General features: G+C 39.4%; 1 protein-coding gene and 1 long non-coding RNA gene across 4 annotated transcripts in view; one reads left to right on the top strand and one right to left on the bottom strand.

Moving 5' to 3' along the window:
* Positions 1 to 26,397, bottom strand: part of usp53b (ubiquitin specific peptidase 53b) — a 96,218-nt gene that overhangs the window by 67,103 nt on the left and 2,718 nt on the right. For 2 of the 3 annotated variants that reach the window (XM_034188130.1, XM_034188132.1), the window contains exons 2-8: positions 22,859 to 23,050; positions 19,066 to 19,226; positions 14,868 to 14,960; positions 13,182 to 13,316; positions 12,043 to 12,156; positions 7,389 to 7,471; positions 2,889 to 2,994 (exon numbers count right to left, since the gene is read on the bottom strand). In XM_034188130.1, the coding sequence (XP_034044021.1) occupies positions 2,889 to 2,994; positions 7,389 to 7,471; positions 12,043 to 12,156; positions 13,182 to 13,316; positions 14,868 to 14,960; positions 19,066 to 19,209 (675 nt within the window). In that variant the 5' untranslated portion in view covers positions 19,210 to 19,226; positions 22,859 to 23,050. The remainder of the gene's footprint in view (positions 1 to 2,888; positions 2,995 to 7,388; positions 7,472 to 12,042; positions 12,157 to 13,181; positions 13,317 to 14,867; positions 14,961 to 19,065; positions 19,227 to 22,858; positions 23,051 to 26,397) is intronic. The other variant, XM_034188131.1, reaches the window with a different exon arrangement.
* Positions 1,264 to 25,692, top strand: LOC117526135. The gene is made up of 3 exons (XR_004565216.1): positions 1,264 to 1,380; positions 12,448 to 12,454; positions 25,682 to 25,692. It is a non-coding gene; the product is annotated as an uncharacterized LOC117526135 (long non-coding RNA).

Raw genomic sequence — 26,397 nt, 5'->3', positions numbered from 1 at the left:
ATAATTAACTTTAGTCTGTGAAGAAGATTCCCCATTTACATGAACAAATTGTAATCTATTAGACAAATATGATTCAAACCACCGCAGCGCAGTGCCTTTAATACCTATGGCATGCTCTAATCTCTGTAATAAAATTTTATGATCAACAGTATCAAAAGCAGCACTGAGGTCTAACAGAACAAGCACAGAGATGAGTCCACTGTCCGAGGCCATAAGAAGATCATTTGTAACCTTCACTAATGCTGTTTCTGTACTATGATGAATTCTAAAACCTGACTGAAACTCTTCAAATAGACCATTCCTCTGCAGATGATCAGTTAGCTGTTTTACAACTACCCTTTCAAGAATTTTTGAGAGAAAAGGAAGGTTGGAGATTGGCCTATAATTAGCTAAGATAGCTGGGTCAAGTGATGGCTTTTAAAGTAATGGTTTAATTACTGCCACCTTAAAAGCCTGTGGTACATAGCCAACTAACAAAGATAGATTGATCATATTTAAGATCGAAGCATTAAATAATGGTAGGGCTTCCTTGAGCAGCCTGGTAGGAATGGGGTCTAATAAACATGTTGATGGTTTGGATGAAGTAACTAATGAAAATAACTCAGACAGAACAATCGGAGAGAGAGTCTAACCAAATACCGGCATCACTGAAAGCAGCCAAAGATAACGATACGTCTTTGGGATGGTTATGAGTAATTTTTTCTCTAATAGTTAAAATTTTGTTAGCAAAGAAAGTCATGAAGTCATTACTAGTTAAAGTTAATGGAATACTCAGCTCAATAGAGCTCTGACTCACCCCAGAAACACCCCATAATCTCTCATCAGCCATTAAACTTTTCACCGAAAACCAGCTTAATTTCTCGAATAGTGTCCACTCGGATATTCCTCACAGGTCCAGAAAAATTTTTGTTAAAGCAACACGCGCCGTCTCGAGCAGCGTGTGAAACAAAGGAATTCAGCCGAGAGGGCGGGACCACATCTCACTCAAGGCCTGCCCACAGGGAAATGACGTCACCGACGCGTGAAAAAAGGGTTCAAGCATGATTGGTGTAATCGCACGTCATTCAAATCCATATAGTTAAAAAAAAAAATAAAAGTGTCAGTTTCTTATCTAATAGACCTCGTAAATCAGAAAACAAAATATTATATTTAATGTATATGTGAATTCATGATTTCATCATATGACGTTGCATTTTCTGATGATTCTTCCAGTGTTTACTTATAGTGGATTAAAAATGGAACTTGTGCCCATGGTCTTGAATGAAAACAAGGTGTCCAGTGTTTGGATAATATTTTCAAAGAAAATACTTAATTGTTATATTAAACTGCAATATGAACAACATTAGTGAGTAAAAACTGCCTTTATCAAAATCATAAAAAGTCATAAAAAAGAAAAGATTGGAGCAAAGCTGATCTAGGCTTATAACTTCAAATACATTTTCAAAAGATGAGGATATCTATTCATTCATTTAACCAAGGAGACACATCACTCGGCAAAAGTTGGGAAAACCCCTTATTTTCCAGAGCTCTGTGGACTTTGAGCCACTTTGGCTCCACCTGCACTTTGAGCGAGGCACTCGGTTCAGTGAGCCCACAATAACACAAGGAAGAGGTGATGCACACTCTGTCCTCAGCTCCTGATGGTTCGGAGAGAGAGATTCTTTCCGTGTTTGGAACAAGCTGTCTCCAGCAGAGTACAAGGAGACAGAGGCAGTTTTAAATATTCCATTCACATGAAAACACAGCTGTTAACCCTCCACTCACACTTTGATTTCACTGCAAATGCATCCAGATTTAAGCAGTTGTTAATTACAAAACAAGTCACCATGACAAGAAATCTATATGTCATACAACTGTGATTCAATTATTGCAAAACTTGAAATAATAAATTTCACAGCACATGGACAAAAAAGGGGGCAGTGTCAGCAAATACTAAAAGGCTTTAAAAAAGTAAAGTAAGCTCTTTCAGCTTCTTCCTGTTTCACTTGGGGTCAACCACTGGCACAAGTTTTACACTGCATGCCCTTCATGACACAACTCGAAATTACATGGAGAATGGGCAGGGTTGGCTGTTGTTTCACAGCAGGAAAGTCCTGGGATCACTTTCCGCCTGGTCCTTGCTGTGTGGAGTTTGTATGTTTTCCCCATGTTTGCGAGGACTCCATCCGAGTGGTTCCAGCTTTCTCCCACTTCCAAAGACATGCAGGTGAGGCGAAATAGAAACTTTAAACTGACCATAGGCGCAAGTGTTTGTCTGTTTATATGTGGCTCTGCTCTGGCGGCCTGTCTAGGTTATACCCCTCCTCTTGCCTGATGACAGCTGGGATCGGCTCCCGCTCTCCATGACCCTTAATTGCAATCAGCAGGTATAGAAAATGAAACACTGAATGGGCAGGGGTGATCTTGAACTTGGAAATTTGTGCTCTAGAGAGAGTGCATTAACCACTTGGCCAAAAACAAAACCATAAATAAATAAATACTCACTGAAGTTGGGGTGTTTTGGGCCATTGTGGGATTTTGCGATTGACGAACACTCTTCTACTTTTAGAATACATTTAATTTATTGAGGTATTTTTTAGGTTTCAGCTAACACAGTTCCTCAGTGTCACTACAGTGGATCCAGTAGGGATCTGAATTGGGATTTCCCATAAGTTCAATGGCAGATAACCTTCCTGACACAATGTCAGCTCTACATATCGAAATGGATGCAGCTTGTGGCATTCCCAAGTGGTCTCCTAACCAAGTACTCATCGGGTCCCACTCTACTTAATTTCTGAGCTCTGACACGATCAGGTGTGTACAAAGTCACATGGCTGAAAAATGCAACACTGCACTATTGTAGCTGCAAAAATAATGGCAAAAACAAACTATGACATGAAATCACATACCGGACAGTTCTGCAGGTCACCTGTGTTGTTTGCAGCCTGCAGCAATTCACCGAACATGTCTGACCTCAGGCGCTCATTTTTCCCCAACATCCGGTCAACCTGTTGGCTGTGCACAAACACAAACAATGTAACATGTGAAGTGTGGCATGAGATTTTATGTATAATACAAAAAATAATTACATATGTGCATAAAAGAGAATCTGTGTTTATTGTGAATAAAGTAGTAAATGTGTTCTAATAAACCAATTAAATTTATAATATACATTGTCATACATATTCACGTCATTCATTCATATTCATGTCAATGTTATACATATTCCACAATTACAGAACCTAACTTTAATCCAAGACAATTAAAGCATTGGTTGCCTAGCAACTGTACCATCAGAGGTGAAGCAATCGTGAATGTCTACAAAATGTCATACCTGGGTATCGCCCGGGTACCCTACTAGTGTTAATGAATGCTGGCCTGACAGTACGATGCAGTCGTGTCGTATCAACATAATGCAGGAGCGTATGTTAGAAATAGACATTATGGTCTATGTGTGTACCCGTGCAGCAAAGGAGGACAAGAGCTGTGCAGAGCTGGAGAGGTCATCCCATCTTGGATCCATGCAGAGCCACGAGGCAACATATTCTCATGGTGTTTTTTAATGATATGACATAAAAAGTTGTATTTTGTGAATATTCTTATGAATGTCCATGTGCATGTGCCACTTGCGGTTCACATTTGACATTAAGAAGCGTGTGTTTGTGTAATGGTTAAGGGCAGGATTATGATAATACAACCCTAATTCCAATGAAGTTGGGACGTTGTGTTAAATATAAATAAAAACAGAATACAATGATTTGCAAATCCTCTTCAACCTATATTCAATTGAATACACCACAAAGACAAGATATTTAATGTTCAAACTGATAAACTTTTGTTTTTGTGCAAATATTTGCTCATTTTGAAATGGATGCCTGCAACACATTTCAAAAAAGTTGGGATGGGGCAACAAAAGACTTGGAAAGTTAATGAATGCTCAAAGAACACCTGCTTGGAAACAGGTTGGTGTCATGACTGGGTATAAAAGGAGCATCCCCAAAAGGCTCAGCTGTTCACAAATAAAGATGGGGTGAGAATCACCACTATATGAACAACTGCATGAAAAAATAGTCCAACAGTTTAAGAACAATGTTTCTCAACGTTCAATTGCAAGGAATTTAGGGATTCCATCATCTACAGTCCATAATATAATCAGAAGATTCAGAGAATCTGGAGAACTTTCTACACATAAGTGGCAAGGCCGAAAACCAACACTGAATGCCCATGACCTTCGATCCCTCAGGCGGCACTGCATTAAAAACCGACATCACTGTGCAAAGGATCTTACCGCGTGGGCTCACGAACACTTCAGAAAACCACTGTCAATTAATACAGTTCGTTGCAACATCTACAAGTGCAAGTTAAAACTCTTCCATGCAAACTCTTCCATCAACAACATCCAGAAATGCCGCCGCCTTCTCTGGGCCCGAGCTCATTTGAAACGAACAGACGCAAAGCGGAAAAGTGGGCTGTGGTCTGATGAGTCCACATTTCAAATTGATTTTGAAAATCATGGACGTCGTGTCCTCTGGACAAAATCGGAAAAAGACCATCCAGATTGTTACCAGAGCAAAGTTCAAAAGCCAGCATCTGTGATGGTATGGGGGTGTGTTAGTGCCCATGGCATGGGCAACTTACATATCTGTGATGGTACCATCAATGCGGAAAGATACATCCAGGTTTTAGAGAAACACATGCTGCCATCAAAGCAACGTCTTTTTCAGGGACGTCCCTGCTTCTTTCAGCAAGACAATGCCAAGCCACATTCTGCACCTGTTACCACAGCGTGGCTTCTTAGTAAGAAAGTGTGGGTATTAGACTGGCCTGCCTGCAGTCCAGACCTGTCACCCATTGAAAATGTGTGGTGCATTATGAAGCGCAAAATACGACAACGGAGATCTCCGACTGTTGAACAATTGAAGTCGTACATCAAGCAAGAATGGGAAAGGATTCCACCTACAAAGCTTCAACAATTATCGTCCTCAGTTCCCAAACGCTTAATGAGTGTTGTTAGAAGGAAAGGTGATGTAACACAGTGGTAAACATACCACTGTCCCAGCTTTTTCGAAACGTGTTGCAGGCATCCATTTCAAAATGAGAAAATATTTGCACAAAAACAATAAAGTTTATCAGTGTGAATATTAAATGTTTTGTCTTTGTGGTATATTCCATTGAATACAGGTTGAAGAGGATTTGCAAATCATTGTATTGTGTTTTTATTTACATTTTACACAACGTCCCAACTTCATTGGAATTGGGGTTGTATATAAAACAACATATCACCTTTCCAACATGGTCAGCAATGCTTCAGTACGTGCTGGCCAGAGGGCCACGTGTCAGCCAGCTCATGTGATCATGACATGAGCGCATCAGGTCATTCAAGTAAAAAATAAAAGGAAGAAAAAGTCATCCATGTCAGTTCATTACTTCTTTGTTTACGTCCAGGAGGAGGATAAATCTTGTATTGTCTGCTCTTTATAACAGGAAATAAATATTAAAAAGCGCGGTTTTGTGTGTGTTTTTTTTACAGTGAGAACAGAATCATAGCCAGTAACATGATTGTCTTACATATAAACAGTACCTTCATTGTTCTTATGATGTTCTGTGCACTCAGATTATTTTGTGCTTTACACTTTTCCATTGATTTATACACAGCATAAATAATATGTACTACATGTACTCGCTGCTGTTGCTGTCTGAGCCCGATGTACGTCCTTGCACTGGGGCAATGGGTTTGTGCACGCCAGGGATTGTTAACGCCTGTCCGACTGTGTGTCCCTCCTGACAGCAGGTGGAAATTTTGCCAAAACGTTTTTGTTTTTTTTTTCCGCTCTTTTTTGGCTGGATTCCGCTTCTTTCGCCCAACTTCATGATATGTGTGAAGGGGCCATAAAAGATGAACAGCAAGTGACAAACACAAAATCACAGAGTAGCACAAGAAATGAAAAGATGAGAGGGCTGGAAAGGCCAGAGAATACAGATGGGTTTTTAATCTAGATTTAAATTCAGAAATGGAGGGGGAACCTCCGACATCTGAAGGCAACCAATTCCACAGCTGTGGAACAGTGGTGTGTCACCTCTTCCTTTGAGTCGTGACCATGGCACACGGAGAAGACCTTTGCCTGAGGATCTGAGGGACCTGGGGACTGAGTATGGCTGGACAAGGTCAGAAAAATAGTCAGGGGCCAGCCCATGAAGAGCCTTAAAAATAACTAATAAAACCTTAAACTGAACTGTAAAAATGATAGGGAGCCAGTGTAAGGAGGCCAGGATGGGGGTGATATTTCTCGCTACCTACCTATGGTGCCAGCAGTCTTGCAGCAGCATTTTGAATGATCTGCAGACGTGTTAGTAGAGACTGAGGAAGGCCAAGGTAGATAAAGTTGCAGTAATCCAGCCATGATGTAATAAAGGCATGGATTACTTTCTCCAGAGCGTTATACGGTAAGAAAGATTTCAAACAAGAGATAATTCTTAACTGATGAAAACTGTTCTTAACAACAGAGCTTATCTGTCTGTCAAAACAGAGCTCCGAGTCAATGACATTCAGGTTTCTTGCACAAGGTTTGACTTATGAGGTGAGTTGAGCTAATTTATCAGTTAACAGTGCTTCTGGATTAGGGAGGACCAAAAATGATAACTTCTGTTTCATCACTATTTAACTGGAGGATGTTGCTTGACATCCAGCCTGTAATGTCTTCAAGACAGTCGAGAAGAGATTATATAGAACCCCTAGATTTTAGGGGGAGGTACAACTGTGAGTCATCTGCATAAAAATGAAAAGAGATGTTATACTTTCTGAGGATGTCCCCTAATGCGAGAATATACAGGCAAAAGAACACTGGACCCAAGATAGATTCCCTGAGGGACCCCACTGGAGATGGGAGCAGATGATGAGGAAAACTGACCAGTGGACATGGAAAATGTCCTATGCTTCAGATAAGGGCAGAACCAAAGTAGTGCTGTCCACGTAGTGCCAACCCATTGTTCAAAGTGGTCAAGGAGAATATTGTGATCTACAGTGTCAAAGACAGAGCTAAGGTCCAATAAAATCAGGACAGTATTATCCCAACACCTTGGAAATGAAGGGAAGCTTAGAAATGGGACGGTAGTTATTAAGGCATTTAGCAACTAGGTTATGTTTCTTAAGCAAGGGTTGGACAACCTCATGCTAGAAACATGCAGGGACAGTACTGGATGAAAGACATGAATTTGTAATTACTTGAATGCTTGGGCCAACCGCATCAATACTATCCTTTAAGTTGTGGGAGGGGACAACAACAAGTGTAGATGATGTAGGTTTCATGCGCAGTACTAAGTCCTTAAGATCAGCAAAAGAAATAAGTTGGAATTGGTTAAAAGTGGCTGCAGTACCTGAGCAGACAGGCAGAGTGACAGATGATACTCACCATAATGTAGTTGTTGAAACATAATGTACAAGTTCTGTAAATGGATGTGGGTCTGAAGTTGCTCCACAACAGCGACACACAAACTGGAATGAACAAATAAATAACAATTATTATTATTAATTTGATTATACCAACAATAACATCATCATCATCATCATCATCATTATTATCAGGGTTAGAGAAATATTTTTTGAGCCTACTGGTCAGGACCAGTTGCACTAATTTTGTTACTGGTCCTCCTGGTTCGAGGTAGTGGCCCGGGTATTTGAAACCTCAGAGCCTCCGACGGCGAGCCTCAGTGTAACATTAATCATCACATCATGCACATGGATTCAATCAATATTGTATTTTAAATCTATAGCATTTGTCGCCCATTGAAAATGTGTGGTGCATTATGAAGCGCAAAAAATGACAACGGAGACCCCGGACTGTTGAACAACTGAAGTCGTACATCAAACAAGAATGAGAAAGAATTCTACCTACAAAGCTTCAACAATTAATGTCCTCAGTTCCCAAACGCTTATTGAGTGTTGTTAGAAGGAAAGGTGATGTAACACAGTGGTAAACATACCACTGTCCCACCTTTTTTGAAACGTGTTGCAGTTATCTATTTCAAAATGAGCAAATATTAGCATAAAATAATGAAGTTCATCAGTTTGAACATTAACTATCTTGTCTTTATGGTGTATTCAATTCAATATAGGTTGAAGAGAATTTGCAAATCATTGTATAATGTTTTTTACATTTTACACAACGTCCCAACTTCATTGGAATTGGGGTTGTAATACAAATACTTAAAAAAAAAAAGAAGCTTATTAAAGTTCAGAGTTCTCACCTGCTTAATGTAAGAACCTGTGCATTGAAACACTGCTCTGTTCAGCCCCCTCCCCTCCCTGCCTGTGTGAGAGATCTGTCTGAGCAGCTCCACACACACATACACAGGCTCGTTTGAAAAACTCTGCATTTTAGACAATTTTCAGCAAATCGTCCACGTCTTTTTCAAAAACTGATCATCCAAATCAAGGCTGGATGGCTCGCTATCCAAAACTCTGTTGTAATCTGTGAATGGCTGAGCTATTTAAGGTGAGAGTTTAAAAAAAAATCATCGGACTTGTGAACACTTTTAATCACAAGATCTTGGCTTGGGACTCCAGCGAGGGCAGTTGCATCTCCTCCTCTCTCCTCTATCTCTGCCTTCAAGTCCCCTACTTCACCAGACTGTGAATTCTTCAAACTGTATTGGATTAACCATGGAATTGATCAGCTGGTCTCTGAACGCTATTGCCACCATTTTTTATACCCTGCGTGCCCAGATGGAACCTACCATGCAGGCTATGTTCTTGATGCTTGGGAGACATGGCATGTCCCATGCTTTGTGCCATTCTCTGTGGAGGATGTCGAGGATTTATTTATATTTGGTTTTATTGTAGGAGGGCTGGTACTTATTGGTTTATGTGCTGCCCTGACCTACCGGAGAATTGGCAAGACGGCTGCCACCAGAACCACGACCCCTCATCTGTGCATCATGATTAATGAGTTGGGCAAAGCGATACATTATCAGAATGCGTTAACCCTTAAACTCAGACACAAATTGGATAACATCTCGGAGTAAATGCATGCCTTGCAAAGGAAGATGTCGGAGACCAGGGAATATTCATAATTGGATCTGGTTTTTCATGTGAAGCTGCAAAGGTGTTTTTCACTGCTCAACCATAAACATGGCAGGCTTATCAGCCTCTGAAGGACAAAATGCCCAGTTGTTTTCCTCCAGAAGAATTTCTACGGCCTTGGTGAACATTCAGCTGCCTTCTTCTTATCTTCTCCAACTCCAGCACACACGGACAGAAACTGACTCATTTGCCACTCACACATGGACAGAGACTGATACGCATGCTCCCACCCCCTCCACCCCCTCCTGTCACCATTCCCCTCCCCATCCTGGCCCCCGCTCACACCACTCCCTTCCACTTCCGGGGTGCTGCGCAGTTTTAGCTGCTGTAGCCCAACTCCCCCGCTCCCCAAGCTGGCGGTGGCGCAACTACATGTTGCTGCGCCCCCCCCCACATAAACAATGTGCACATAAACAATGTCAAATGTATATGTGTTGTCTTACTTCTGATGTGTGCCATTATTACGATAAACAAGTAATAATTGTGAATTGCTGTATCTTGTCTGTGGTAATTGGAGTGTGGACGTAATCGTTGTTGTTGCACTCATGTAGTGACAATGACAATAAATCTCATCCATCCATCCATCCATCCATCCATCCATCCATCCATCCATCCATCCATCCATCCATCCATCCATCCATCCATCCATCCATCCAACAAGACTTTTAACTAGACATCAGTCTAACAGGAGAAAATATCTACTAGACATAGGCCAAAAATGACTAGTCCATGGCCTTGGACCAGTGGATTTCTCTACCCCTGATTATTATGATTATGATTATTATTATTATGTACAATTTTATTATGTGATGTGCATATCCTTGTCAACAGGCATTTCCTCTAACATTTTGTCTCGCAAATGATTTTAGTGGCTGTATTTGTGTTATCTTAACTACAGTGTATCCAAAAAGTATTCACAGTACTTCACTTTTCCCATATTTTGTTATGTTACAGCCTTATTCTAAAATGGAATAAATTCATGTTCCCCTCAAGACTCTAGTCACAACACCCCATAATTACAACATGAAAAAGTTTTTTTTTATTTTTGCAAATTTATTAAAAATACGAAAGGAATCACATGTACATAAGTATTCACACCCTTTGATCAGTACTTTGTTGATGCACCTTTGGCAGCAATTACAGCCTCAAGTCTTCTTGAATATGATGCCACAAGCTTGGTGCACCTATCTTTGGGTAGTTTTGCCCATTCCTCTTTGCAGCACCTCTCAAGGTCCATCAAATCAAATCAAATCAATTTTATTTATATAGCGCCAATCACAACAAACAGTTGCCCCAAGGCGCTTTATATTGTAAGGCAAAGCCATACAATAATTATGGAAAAACCCCAATGGTCAAAACGACCCCCTGTGAGCAAGCACTTGGCGACAGTGGAAAGGAAAAACTCCCTTTTAACAGGAAGAAACCTCCAGCAGAACCAGGCTCAGGGAGGGGCAGTCTTCTGCTGGGACTGGTTGGGGCTGAGGGGAGAGAATCAGGAAAAAGACATGCTGTGGAGGGGAGCAGAGATCAATCACTAATGATTAAATGCAGAGTGGTGCATACAGAGCAAAAAGAGAAAGAAACACTCAGTGCATCATGGGAACCCCCCAGCAGTCTAAGTCAATAGCAGCATAACTAAGGGATGGTTCAGGGTCTGCAGTCTGAGAGCGAATCTTCCAACCATCAGGTTGGAAGATTTGGTGCACAGCCATTTTCAGAGATGTTCAATTGGATTCAGGTCTGGGCTCTGGTTGAGCCACTCAAGGACATTCACAGAGTTGTCCTGAAGCCACTCCTTTAATATCTTGGTTGTGTGCTTAGAGTCCTGCTGAGAGATGAACAGTTGCCCCAGTCTGAGGTCAAGCACGCTCTGGAGCAGGTTTTCATCCAGGATGTCTCTGTACATTGCTGCATTCATCTTTCCCTCAATCCTGACTAGTCTTCCAGTTCCTGCCGCTGAAAATCATTCCCAGAGCATAATGCTGCCACAAATCAAATCAAATCAATTTTATTTATATAGCGCCAAATCACAACAAACAGTTGCCCCAAGGCGCTTTATATTGTAAGGCAAAAGCCATACAATAATTACAGAAACTGTAATTATTCAGTTGACCACCATGCTTCACTGTAGAGATGGTGCCTGGATTCCTCCAAATATGATGCCTGGCATTCACGCAAAAGAGTTCAATCTTTGTCTCATCAGACCCGAGAATACTGATTGGTTGATTGCTGCAGAGATGGCTGTTCTTATGGAAGGTTCTATTCTCTCCACAGAGGAATGCTGGAGCTCTGACAGAGTGACCGTTGGGTTCTTGGTCACCTCCCTGACTAAGGTCCTTCTCCCTCGATCACTCAGTTTTGACGGGTGGCCAACTCTAGGAAGAGACCTGGTGGATCTGAACATTTTCCATTTATGGATGATGCAGGCCAATGTGCTGAGTAGGACTTTCAAACAGCAGAAATGCTTCTGTACCCTTCCCCAGATTTGTGACTCAAAACAATCCTGTCACGGAGGCCTGCAGACAATTTCTTTGACTTCATGCTTGGTTTGTGCTCTGACATGCACTGTCAGCTGTGGGACCTTATATGTAGTCAGGTGTGTGTCTTTCCAAATCATGTCCAGTCAATGGAATTTGCCCCAGGTGGACTCCAATTAAGCTGTAGAAACACCTCAATGATGATCAGCGGAAACAGGATGCAACTGAGCTCAATTTTGCGCTTCATGACAAAAGCTGTGAATATTTATATATGTGTGATCTTTTTTTTAAGAAATGTGCAAAAAAATATTTTTTTTTTCCACATTGTCATTATGGGGTATTGTGTGTAGAATTCTGAGGAAAAAACTCAGGCTGTAACATAAAAACAATATAAAAATGTGCTGTGAATACTTTATGAATGCACTATAATAGGATCAATATATAAGTATACAGCTGAAACTTGTTTTTCAAACAATGTCAAAAGTCTGAAAAAACAAATCATCTCACCTGTTCATATAGCATCATTGCAAACTTCTGATGGGTTATGCAGGATTTGGATGAACATGCATCAGTTGCAGCATCTGAAACAATGTGCAGATGAATCAGCTCCAAGATGTTCTCCTGAGAAGTAAGAAAGAAACAGCAGACATGGCAGAATTGATCATTTAGCAAATAAATACAGAATACAACACAGCTGGAAACACAAAATTATCAGCATGGTCATTCTTCATCACACACATACCAGTACTTTACCAGTTGCTTTACAACTAAACTTTACAAAGTCAGGTTGATGGTGTTTCTATAAAAACTACAAAGATCAACCACACAAACAGAGAAATAATGGCCAGGATTTGAATAGTTTTAATAGGGGTAAATATTGAAATAATTCCTCTTGTGATTTGAAGCTAAAAGTGAAAATGTATGGATTTGAAATGAGGATCTATGCAGGTATTACACACAAAACAAACTCAATCCAACCTCCAGCCTTAAGGGTATGGTCCATTTCAATTTTTTTTTTAACCATTTAAGTCATAAAAATGATTTTTTTTCAGCACTACCAGAACTTTATCCCTTAGAATTCAAGGTTTCACAATCTTATATCGCCAATATGATCAAAAATTCACCACCTCTGGAAACAATTTAGGATTTTTTTGGGTGGGGGGGGGGGGGGGGGGGGTGTCTCTCCTGACAATGATAGCCCTTCAGTCAAGGGCAAGCAGGCAAGTACAGAATAATCTCTGGACGTGTTACACAAAAACATTTTGCAGGATATCTGCTGGACAGCTCTGCAACTGTAACTGTCAGTTACAGTTGCAACATTTTTTATTTGGTTTGGCAAAATTCCCACAAAATGACTACCTATACAATTACCAGACATTTCGAAATATACAACAGAAATAATAGTACTTTCCAATAACTAGGTTTCAACAAAAAGCAAATTGTGTAGAAAATCAAAAGGGAATAAATCTTAAATTTTACTAAAAATTGCCTTTAAAATTCAAAGAAGCCATGCGCGCTTTCACCTCAATTTAGCATTTTGCCAAACCCTTTCTTTCCCTTTAAATAATTTCAGTGTGTCTGACAAAGCAAGTGTTAAAATCAGAGGATAAAAAACAAAGCAGAGTGAAAGCTCAGTGTTGACGTACAAAGCACTCGGCAGCATCATCCATCAGCCCAAGCTGAAAGCGCTGCTCGTCCTTAAAGGTTTCAGCCAGAGCGTTCCGCAGGATGTCAGAGGGCAGCACACGCTCCCGACTCTGCTGAAACTGACTGAATATACTCTGAAACACACACACACACACACACACACACACACACACACACACACACACACACACACACACACACACACACACACACACACACACACACACACACACACACACACACACACACACACACACAGTGACTAACTGGATTGTCAACACTGTTTATTGTAACGCTGCTACACAACCTTTAACATCTTCATAATCACTGTTACAATGACACAGAAATGGCTGTTGAAAATTGAATAATACATGTGCACTGAAAGTCTACAGGGGAGGACTGTGGTATCTGGAAGGGTCTGAAGGTGCAGTAACTTGGGTTACCTGTAGGGGTGCTAAGCATCAGTATAAAAGCCAGACGCAGAAGTAGGTGGACTGTGAATGGAGACCTGTCAGCTGTGTAAGCTTTGTAATAAAGTTCGCTATTCTTTCAAGTGCAAAGTTGTTGGCTTCCTTGGTGATATTTGAACAAACATCTGTGGCACAACACATGTTTTCAACCTAAGGGCCCCAGTGACCTCCACCTTGGTGCCTCCAGTCACTATAGCAAGTTTGGTGTCGATTGCTTAATTCCTGTGGCTGTGCATAGCACACACACACACACACACACACACACACACACACACACACACACACACACACACACACACACACACACACACACACACACACACACACACACATACAATTCAATTTCAATTTATTTCATTTATATAGCACCAAATCACAACAAAGCTGCCTCAAGGTGCTCCACACAAGTAAGGTCTAACCTTACCAACCCCCAAAGCAAGCACACAGGTGACAGTGGTAAGGAAAAACTCCCAATGATGAGTTGAGGAAGAAACCTCAAGCAGAACAGACTCAAAGGGGTGACCCTCTGCTTGGGCCATGCTACCCACACAATTGACAATACAAATATACAGGAAATATTTGGGAGTCCATGCTGGTGCACAGGACGGGAGGGTTCCATCCCACATCTGGATGGTGCCGCACATCAAACAGAGAGAAAAAAAAGAATCAGGCAGTAGAAAGACAACAAATACAGTATAATTTGTCAGCATTAAGCAACAAGAAAAACAAAAGAAATACTACGGTGATCGCTGGCCACTAGCCCTAAGCTTCACTAAAACACCCAGACTTTAGATAAAGTTGAGGCTGCGGCCTGATCTCTTTACTAATAATATGAATTTAAATTGGTAGAAAGCATAGTAACATACTACGCCAGTATGCTAGCCATACGAAAGGGAAAATAAGTGCGTCTTAAGTCTGGACTTGAAAGTCTCCACAGATTCTGACTGTTTTATTGACACAGGGAGATCATTCCACAGAACAGGGGCACGATAAGAGAAAGCTCTGTGACCCACAGACTTCTTATTCACCCTAGGGACACAAAGTAGTCCTGCACCTTATGATCACAGAGCCCGGGCCGGTACATAGGGTTTAATTAGGTCAGATAAGTAGGGAGGTGCTAGTCCGTGAACAATTTTATAGGTTAATAGCAGCACATACACACGGTCAACCTTATATATTATATAATGAGTGGTTCAACTCAAAATGCTGTCAAACCTTTAAAGCGCAGAAGATGCAGGCATCACCGAGACAAAAGTGACCTGAGAGCTGTCGCAAACTTCTCCTGAAAATGTCCAGCTGCCAAAGGACCTGCAAACACACAGTGCACATATCATTTATCACACCAACATTAAAATCTGTTTTTGATATTTTCCGATTATATTTGAGCCCATACAAGAAAACGTGGCACGAGTCTCCCGTGAACCTTCTAAAAAAATGTGAGATTTCACATCTTTTTAAAAAATATTTTTAAGAAAATAGTTTTCCATCCCACACCACCAACAATCTGTAAAACTGCTGATGCAACAGACAAAAGATGCACCATGCGCACTTCCTCCAGTCACAGCCACAGAATCATGTAACTCCGACAGAGTTGTCATGGGAGTCTGTGATTATTTGTTAAATTTAGGTTGTCCAATTAATTCAGCCCAGTCTCACATTTTTTTTTTTCATGCTCCCGTCACAAAATGAGTCAAATTTTCATGACTGGGTTTTTTTTAAATTTCGTGCAGCCATCACAGAATGAATTAGAAAGAATTTGTGCTGCCGTGACGAAATTGAGGTGCTTTTCGTCACAATATCATGAACCAATAGATTAATGTATATTTCGTGCTGCTGAATCACGACTTGCCGTGACACCAGGTTGAATTAATTATAACCTCTGAATATAAAAATGGCTGGGGACCCTGGGGTCCGAGGGCATTTTTTGGACAGTTCACTCGCCTGGCATAAATGTTTTATTATTGCTGTCAACAGCTCTCCCTGCATCCCACAATCAAGTTTTATGTCTCTTTTTTTCAGGACAACCTGTGCTTTCAGAATATATATGTTTTTGTTGTGTTTTATAAGTGTAATAAAGGTTTACAATCAAAAATAGGCAAGGAAAAAATAAAGCGAAAAATAATTTTCCACAGACATTTATTCAAAACACACAGCAAACTATAATAAACAACTGTTTTGACACTTTATAAAGGTAATTTGAGGTCTTGTGTGAAAGATTGTACAACAAAAAGGTTCAAACAATAAACACAAATGCACATTTTGAACAATATATACAAAATGGTCTATGCGTTTTGTTGTCCAATGATATGGTAAACAGAGCTTTACGCAGAGAAAGCAACAGAGTTATCCAGTAACATTCACATGCAAACTAGTGGAGCAATCCTGATAGTTACACACTCTTTGTTTGAGCATGTGAGATTGTCATCAGAGGCTCTCTGTCTGCTCCGTGTGCTCCTGCTTTCACTGTGCGTAATGGCGCAGGGCACACTAAGTACGTACTAATAGTATGTACTCATTGGAGTACCCAGGGGGCTATTCAAATGGGCCAACTAGTAACACATCACTCCTGAAAACAATCTTTGGCTTTTCACATGAGGTAAATCTGTCCTACGATTGGATTTTGGAAAACCATGTGACGGTGAACCAATTTGATTGGACACTCACATTCCACATGTCATCACACAGCTTCTATGTGGAGTACAAAGATGGTTCAAAAGTCCGCGGAGTTAACTTTTCAGCAAAAAAAAAAAAAGAGTAAGTTTCTATCTCATATCATTCAAAAATTATTTATAATTTAGTAAAGCTTGGTCTTAGCCGTCGTATATGACGGTGTCAGCCCCAGAGGGTTAAATGGTCAATGTGGCACCAAAAAAGCCCTAATTTGTTGCACCTAAATTAGTTTCTATCAAAATATATTTATATTTTAAGGTTGCGACCTTGCATAAATATACTTTGAGGAAAAACTAAGAATTTGTAGTAATTGTTTTGTTTTTCTATCCAGGTTTGTCTTGCTTCAGTGTATTTTTCAAAAATACCTTGAACTTAAAGTTAAGTATCACTACAGCCCCTCACCTAACTGGTACATTTCAACTTCATTTTGGTGGAGTACAGATGCAAAATTACGTACATTAAAAAGTGACACTGTCCAAATACTTATGGACCAGATTGTGCATGTGGATGTCAAGAAATGATCTGATATTGGTGAAGATCTGACAGTGATTAAGGTCAGAGTTCAAGTTATATTTTCTGATCCTGTGTTAATATAAAGGAAAATGAGTATCGGTAATTTTATGGAAATGAGTCCAGGTTGTTTTAATGACAGTGAAGTCGAGCACTTTCGATCTACTTTTTCTTTCTGGTGGAAAGCCAATGATTTCATCATGATGCATTCATGTGCTGCTGTAAAACACCGCAAAAACAGTTTCACATTCAGCTGCATCGTAATCATATGAAGTTGAAGGGAAAAAAAAAGTTACCCATAATTGAGTAAAAATACTAATTCAGTTTTCAATCCAATCTCATTTTCATGTCATACCACAATTTAAAACAGGGAAGAAAAGGTGTTTTTATTTTCTCCTTCAAACTGAGAAGGCTCCTCAAGATTCATTCGATGACATTCTGTAATTATGCGTTGATGCTAAAGGGTTGTTGTGCACAGACTGAGAATCAGCATGACTCTCTGCAGCTCTGTACAGGTTTTAGCTGCTTACAGCTGATTATGTGTATTTGCTGGTGTACACTGGCACATGGCAATACAAAACCTAGATTATTTTCAACACTGCGTGAAAGAGCAAAGTGCTGGTGAAAAAAATCCTCTTAAACGAGTCAGAAAAATGATTCAGACTAATATACTCGCAAATATCAGCAAATGGTAACAGGGCTACAGTCACCCACGGCCCAAATAAGTGCAGTTCTTTTTATGACTTAAAGGTATGGTACCACTGGGTTTTTTAAGCTTTACCATGCATCCAGAAAGTAGTCACAGTGCTTCACTTTTTCCACAATTTATGTTACAGCGTTATTCCAAAATAGAGCAAATTAATTTTCCCCTCAGAATTCTACTCACAACACCCCATAATGACAATGTGAAAATTTTTTTTTTTATTTTTATTTTTTTTTAAATACATAAGTATTCACATCCTTTGCTCAATACTGTGTTGATGCACTTATGGCAGAAATTACAGCCTCAAGTCTTCTTGAATATGATGCCACAAGCTTGTCAACTGTGGGACCTTATATATAGACAGGTGTGTGCTTTTCCAAATCATGTACAATCAACTAAATTTACCCCAGGATGGACATGAGTTCAATTCTGAGCTTCATGGTAAAGGGTATGAATACTTATGTATGCGTGTTTTTTTTTTTTTTTAGTTTTTTTCCCCCTTTTTTTCAAGAAATTTGCAAATATTTAAAATAAACAAGCAAACAAATAAAAAAATTTTCACATTGTTGTTATGGGGTATTGTGTGTAGAATTTTAAGGAAAAAAATTAATTTCATTCATTTTAGAATAAAGCTGTAACCTAACAAAATGTGGTAAAAGTGAAGCGCTGTGAAACCTTTCTGGATGCACTGTAAGTCATAAAAAGAATGATCTTTGGCACCACTATAATTTTATTCCTTAGCATGTAGATAAGGGATTCATAATATTTCCAGTATAATCAAAATTCATGCTGTCTGGAAACAACTTAGAATTTCAATCCCTGTGTGGGAGAAATTCAAGGGTTCTGATGTTATGACCAACATTTTGTAGATTTGGAAGTTATTTACAAGAAATCATATGGATGTTAATAGAAGATGGGTCACACGAGTGATCTCAAAACCTCATGCATGAGCACACGTGCTTCCTCCTGTAGTTAGTCTGCATGACAGCGATGATGGACAATGGAATCTCCCCCCAGATAAACATGTCCGCTTCATTAAAATGAGCTATAATTTTGCAACATGTTACAAAAATAAACCTACATTATAATGCTTGGGTTTCAGCAGAAACTAAATTTTCTCAGTTCTGTGAAATTTGAAAGACCCTGTAGCTTTAAATCTCAATGTTTTGGCGGTTTATTGGTTTGGTGTCCTCATAGTTAACATTCCAGTTAGCGGATTTGTAGCTATTGAAGCTAACGTTGAGGTTAGCTGTGCCCAGCACTACCTGACGGGCTCACTTTCATCCACTTTCTTGACTGCACCCCAGTGCTGCCATTTTGAACCGTTAGTCGAACACATTTGCACAGAACTATATTTCATTTGAGGCATTTTCACATCAAAGTCACTGGATATTTTTGTTTTGGCTTTACATGACTAACAGCCATGACAGGAAATCACAATGTTTAAGAATTGAGAGATTTATAATCTTTCACTGGGCTGATGTATACATTATTTTCTCATTTAAAAAATAAATAAATAAAGCTTCTTACCTGAACAGCGCTGTTGAGGAAACAGCTGTTCTGTCCCGGTTCGTTGAGCAGGCCTTTGGTGAGAGCCAGAGACAGCATGCTGCCCGGCTGGTAGGATTTCTTCAGGCTTCCTCTGGGTTTTTTGAACATCTTCACCAATGCCATTTAGCTTGAAGCTGCAACTAATATTATATTATTATATTACTAGCATGCTGATGGCCCATCACTTCGCTAGATCAAACTGACCATATTGGTTTTCAAAATATCATTATTTTTTGTTCCACTTTCTTTCACAAATGTGAACAGATTATCTGTTGAACAAATTTAATGTTTGTTCTTGAGATTGTTATTGTCATTGCATAGCAAAGCCTGACAGGAAACTGCGCTCTTCTTAACTGAAAGGGCAACTCTGTATCTGTTGGGCACAAAGGCATTCATGGAATATAAACACCTTATATGGTCCGACTTCCACAACTACTTTTAGTGCAGCAGATGAGAGAATATTTACAGAGGAATCCTTCAAATGATGTTACAAGCACCAAATTTGGCACAAATACTCCTTAGCCATTACTCTTTTGAAAAAGCAGAGTGTCCACATGAATTTTCAATAGGTAGGGGTCAATTGAAGGATTACACAGGGGTCAAAATTTAAAAATGTTCCAATCATATTGAAAGGTGTTCCATATTATTTGTCTGATCACAAAGATTTCAAAAAGGTATAGTTTAGACCATCTATGACTGAAGTCTGTGGAGTTATGGGGTAGAAAGTAGGTCAATTTCTGTTTGTACAGGGGTCAAAGGTTAAAGTTGGTCCAACTTTGGTAAGAAGTGGAGCAAATTATTGGTTGAGCTAATAGGATTAATAAATGGAATCGTTTTGACTGTGTTGAGTGCCTGGTCTGCAAAGTAAAAGATAATGTTGACGTCCATTGAATTCAATGATAGAAAGGTCTTGTCTCAGAGTGATGCTGAAAAACTAATTCATGCATTTATTTCCTCCTGCTTAAATTTTCATTGTTACGCAGATGATACCCAGCTTTATCTATCCATGAAGCCAGAGGACACACACCAATTAGCTAAACTGCAGGATTGTCTTACAGACATAAAGACATGGATGACCTCTAATTTCCTGCTTTTAAACTCAGATAAAACTGAAGTTATTGTACTTGGCCCCACAAATCTTAGAAACATGGTGTCTAACCAGATCCTTACTCTGGATGGCATTACCCTGACCTCTAGTAATACTGTGAGAAATCTTGGAGTCATTTTTGATCAGGATATGTCATTCAATGCGCATATTAAACAAATATGTAGGACTGCTTTTTTGCATTTATGCAATATCTCTAAAATTAGAAAGGTCTTGTCTCAGAGTGATGCTGAAAAACTAATTCATGCATTTATTTCCTCTAGGCTGGACTATTGTAATTCATTATTATCAGGTTGTCCTAAAAGTTCCCTGAAAAGCCTTCAGTTAATTCAAAATGCTGCAGCTAGAGTACTGACGGGGACTAGAAGGAGAGAGCATATCTCACCCATATTGGCCTCTCTTCATTGGCTTCCTGTTAATTCTAGAATAGAATTTAAAATTCTTCTTCTTACTTATAAGGTTTTGAATAATCAGGTCCCATCCTATCTTAGGGACCTCGTAGTACCATATCACCCCAATAGAGCGCTTCACTCTCAGACTGCAGGCTTACTTGTAGTTCCTAGGGTTTGTAAGAGTAGAATGAGAGGCAGAGCCTTCAGCTTTCAGGCTCCTCTCCTGTGGAACCAGCTCCCAATTCAGATCAGGGAGACAGACACCCTCTCTACTTTTAAGATTAGGCTTAAAACTTTCCTTTTTGCTAAAGCTTATAGTTAGGGCTGGATCAGGTGACCCTGAACCATCCCTTAGTTATGCTGCTATAGACGTAGACTGGTGGGGGGTTCCCATGATGCACTGTTTCTTTCTCTTTTTGCTCTGTATGCACCACTCTGCATTTAATCATTAGTGATCGATCTCTGCTCCCCTCCACAGCATGTCTTTTTCCTGATTCTCTCCCTCAGCCCCAACCAGTCCCAGCAGAAGACTGTCCCTCCCTGAGCCTGGTTCTGCTGGAGGTTTCTTCCTGTTAAAAGGGAGTTTTTCCTTCCCACTGTCACCAAGTGCTTGCTCACAGGGGGTTGTTTTGACCGTTGGGGTTTTTCCGTAATTATTGTATGGCTTTGCCTTACAATATAAAGCGCCTTGGGGCAACTGTTTGTTGTGATTTGGCGCTATATAAATAAAATTGATTTGATATGTGACATATAGTATGTTACCCCGTAACATGATAACTAAGCATGACACATGATGCAAACTAGTACTTTTGAAAACTCTATTAACTCAATCAGTAATTTGCATTATTTTTTTCCCCAAAGTTAGAGCACATTTAACTTTTGACCCCTATACAAACTAAAATTGACCTTTGTGACCATCCTCACTGTTTTTACCCCATAACTCCGTAACATTCAGCCACAGATAGTCCAAACTATACTCTTTCTTTCTTTATTTCTTTCTTTTACTGAAGCCCGACTACATTTTTTTTTACCACCTGTACAATCCTTTTATTTTGAAATAATACCATACAATGTTTGTTTTTTACTTCTTTTTTGTAGGTATAGGACAGCATAGTGGCACAAAAGGTTGGCATGGTTGCTTTCTAAACAGAGGTTTGTGAGTTCAAAACCACCCATGCCTTTTCTATATAGATTTGTATTTGCATCAAGAAAGTTATGCGGGGTAAAACTGTGCCCAATCAGCAAACGAGTCCATACCAGATCTACTGTGGTAATCCCAAACAAAAGTAGGACCCCAACAAGAAATTACTAATGTACTATTTACAGATCTTTTTGTGCAAATAAATAATAATATAAAGCTGTACACTGCACTCACAAACACTAAACTGTCAGAACAAGTAGAAATAAATAATAAGAATTTTCGGTAACACTTTACTTGAAGGTATCGTCATAATAGTGACATGACACTGTTATAGCTGTTACATGACACAGTCATGAATGTGTCATAAACATTATGTCAGTGTCATAAGTGTTTATGACTGCTGTCATTAAGTGTCATTCGGTTGTTGTCATGACAAGTTAACAAGTTGGCATACAACTGAAGAGCAAAAAGGCCAAAGTCAGCTTCTGGTTATGTCGTTTTGATTAATATCAAGTTGTCATATTCAAGACAACCCAAAAGATATCAATTTGTCATTACAAAAACCGAATGACACTTAATGACAGCAGTCATAAATATTCATGGCATTGACACAATGTTTATGACATGTTGATGACTGTGTCATGTAACACTTATGACAGTGTTATGTCACTATTATTACGATACCTTCAAGTAAAGTGTTACCGAATTTTCTGCGCACTTACTCAAGTCAAGCTTTAATTAAAGTGCAAATGAATAAACAGAAATACATTACAAAACCTTAATTTGAAAATTATACATATGGAGTCCATAGAACGCCACTGTCTGCTTCCCTATGGTACGCTATGCTACACTACCCTACGCCATGTAACATGACACAACCCTACTTGGCAGCCTCAATGGGATGCAGTAGTTTAAAATCATTTTTAAAATATTCAGTTAATATAAAGTAAAGTTCAGCCTATTCTTCTCATTGAAAGTGTGCATCATATTGATTTAAATGTTATTATTATTGCATGAGACATGAAAAGCAGTGCTGGATAAATTATTCAGTCTGTGTTGGACGCAGCTTTCATGACATCACTAAGTCTAAATGACTTATGTGGTTCGACAGCACATGAATAATGGCCTGCATACCTTCTCCAGAGATGAGGGGAGACTTGCTGCAGCTGGACATGTTGGAAAGTTGGAGATGGTGTGCAGGTCTGGCCATGGGCTCCATGCAGTTCATCCCCACGCACCCCCAGAGTGACAAATTAAAACCATCGTCAGGATCAGCCACACGGAAGCCTCAAGTTTGTGTTCCAAGACATCGAAACTGGACAATCTCTGCAGCGTAAAGGAAAGTGAGAATTAAACCACGGAGACTACCATAACAGTTTACAATGCAATTAAGGTGGAAATCAGGAAACATCTTTAGATTTTTCTATTTTATAATAATAACCAGGGTTGGGTAGGATTACTTTGAAATGTAACCCAAAAGTAATCAGATTACAAGTAATCCAAATGTTTGTACATACATACATGTAATCCACATGTATTCTTTCAAAGTAATCCTACCCAACCTTGATAATAACAATAACCTTTATTTAACCATGGAAAATTCCACTGAGATCGAAAGAATCCCATTTGCGATCTCGTAAAATAGACTAGAAGATGTTCAAGGAAGTCAGTCTGGGCAGTTTCGGTTCGGATTGGAGAACATTCCAATCAGAGGGAGAAGAAAACTAAACTAAAGTCATTCTTTCCTGCTTCAGTGCGGACACGGGGTACACGAAAACATAACATGCCATTTTTAATGCTTACTGAGGGAAGGAGATTGTTTCCCAAAATCTCGCAATACCTGACCCCATCCATCCTCCCTTCAATACAGTGCAGTTGTCCTGTCCTCTTTGCAGAAGACCACCCCCAGAGTATAATGTTTCCACCCCCCATGCTTCATGATTGGGATGGTTTTCTTGGGGTTGTTCTCATACTCTAAACATGGTAAGTGGAGTTGATTCCAAAAAGCTCTATTCTGGTCTCATCTGACCACATGACCTTCTCCCATGCCTCCTCTGGATCATCCAGATGGTCACTGGTGAACTTCAAATGGGCCTGGACATGTGCTGGCTTGAGCAGGGGGACCGTGCTGCCCTGCAGGATTTTAAACCATGACAGCATCATGTGTTACTAATGTAATCTTTGTGACTGTGGTCCCAGCTCTCTTCAGGTCATTGACCAGGTCCTCCTGTGTAGTTCTGAGCTTTCTCAGAATCATCCTTACCCCACAAAGTGAGATCTTGCATGGAATCCCAGACCGAGGGAGATTGACAGTCATCTTGTGTTTCTTCCATTCTAATAAATAATCATAACAGTTGTTGTCTTCTACCAAGCTGCGTTCCTGTTGTCCTGTAGTCCATCCCAGCCTTGTGCAGGTCTACAGTTTTGTCCCTGGTGTCCTTAGACAGCTCTTTGGTCTTGGCTATGGTGGACAGGTTGGAGTGTGATTGATTGAGTGTGTGAACAGGTGTCTTTTATACAGGTAACAAGTTCAAACAGGTGCAATTAATACAGGTAAAGAGTGCAGAATAAGAGGGCTTCTTAAAGAAAAACTAACAGGTCTGTGAGAGCAGGAATTCTTGCTGGTTGGTAGGTGTTCAAATACTTACTTGCAGCAGTAACATACAAAATAAATGATTAAAAAAAATCATACATTGTGACACAGTGGACATGCACCTAAGATGAAAATTTCAGACCCTTCCATGATTTCTAAGTGGGAGAACTTGCAAAATTGCAGGGTGTTCAAATACTTATTTTCCTCACTGTAGTTAAGGGCTTTCAGGCCAAGTCAGGCAGGGGTGCATGCGTTGGTGTAATGCATTGCCATGTTCACCACACTACAGAACCATCTGGGGGCCTGGATGTCAACCAGATTAATGGCTTCCTCGATCAACAGTCTTTTAGGCCATGGTGATGGAATGTTGTCTGAAATGTGAACAACAGCACATTCCTATCTAAAGCCTACAAGTCCTTAGTTCCTAGTTCAGTTCAGTTTTGTAGTTGTGATAATGAGGTTTTCTTGGGCCTTTAGAAAAAAAGGTTCATTCATAGACAGAGGAACATGTAAAGAGAAATAATGCTGGAAACTGCTCGCTAGCACCAGCTAGACTAAACCATGGAAATAGAGACCTGGAATGGACATCACGTGACTAGCGGCGTGCCGCACGGCGGCCATTACTAAGGGTGGAGAGAGCACCTTGAGCCTGTTAAACAGAAGCGAAATGAGGGGAAAAAAGGCAGCAAGTGCTTCACCATCAACTACACAAGCTACAAAAACAAATTCTCCAATACTAAAATGAACTGTACAAGAGCCTTAATGTAATTATGTAAAACAAATGTCTATTTTAAAGTCATTATGTCGCAATTTAATATCAATATACTGAGACTATAACTCAACGCCATAAGTTCTTTTCATTAAGCTGCGTTCACATGCATGCAATATATATATCTCATTTTTTACTCAGATGAGATATTTTGAAAATTCTTTCACCAAACATTAGCAGAATGATGGGAGATTATGTCAACATAAGAAGGGAAATCAGGCACATACCAGCTGACATGACTGAACAAGTCATCGAAAATTTCAGCGTTCGTGTTGCTGCAGTTATTCGTCAAAGAGGAGCCTGGATAGAACATATTATCAACTATTAAGGATAGACCACCAAAAATGTTTCAATTTCTATCAGATTTGAAGGACATAATCGCCCATCATTCTGCTAATATTTGGTGAAACAATTTTCAAAATATCTCATGTGTATATATATATATATATATATATATATATATATATTTGCAATTGTTTAATATGATATGAAAATTCAGTAAGGATCTTATACTGTATATTATATTCCAATTGTAAGGTGGAACTATGCTAGTATGTAAAGGTACTCGTATATCTAAATATCTAAAAAGGAAGAGTAAAATAGGAGAGTAGAGCCACTTAGGTGCCTGGTCTTGAGAACCACGGATGGTGAATGGCTTTATATCTACTTGTAATAAAATGATAGTAAAAATCATATATATATATATATATATATATATATATATATATATATATATATATATATATATATATATATATATATATATATATATATATATATGTGGGAAAAGCAGCAAGGTAAATGAGCACAATGGTAAGGCATACTTCAGATTTATATTTTAATACATAAGGATTTTTTTTATCTGAGCTTTTAATCAGCTTGAATACAACTTACAAGACTTCATTTATAAAAATCCATCGAGAATTATGATGACAGAAAAAAAAACCCCCAGTAAATTCCCCAAATTTCCACACTTTACATAAAACATTTTTTTTCTACCCAGGCATGTATGGGTTCATTAGAAAGAGCAATTAAAGGGCTTTAAAACAAGCCTACCTTTATTAAAATCCGTTAACAAATAGCGACAATAGAGTGAGAAAAGCAGCACAGTTTGTCATAATTTCCACAAATTTCTGCATTTTACATAAAAGTTTTTTTTTCACCCACACATGCAGAGGTTCACTGGAAAGAGCTTTCAAAGGGCTTTAAAACAAGCCTACATTTATTAAAATCCATTAAGAAATAGCGACTGTAGTGCAAAAAAAGCAGTCAGTTTATTATTGATGATCTGCACATTTCCACCCTTAGTAA

The sequence above is a fragment of the Thalassophryne amazonica genome, chromosome 15, assembly GCF_902500255.1.
Source record: "Thalassophryne amazonica chromosome 15, fThaAma1.1, whole genome shotgun sequence".
Lineage (NCBI taxonomy): Eukaryota > Metazoa > Chordata > Actinopteri > Batrachoidiformes > Batrachoididae > Thalassophryne > Thalassophryne amazonica.
The sequence above is the reverse complement of the archived record's forward strand: the minus strand, read 5'-3'. Positions and strand labels throughout refer to the sequence as shown.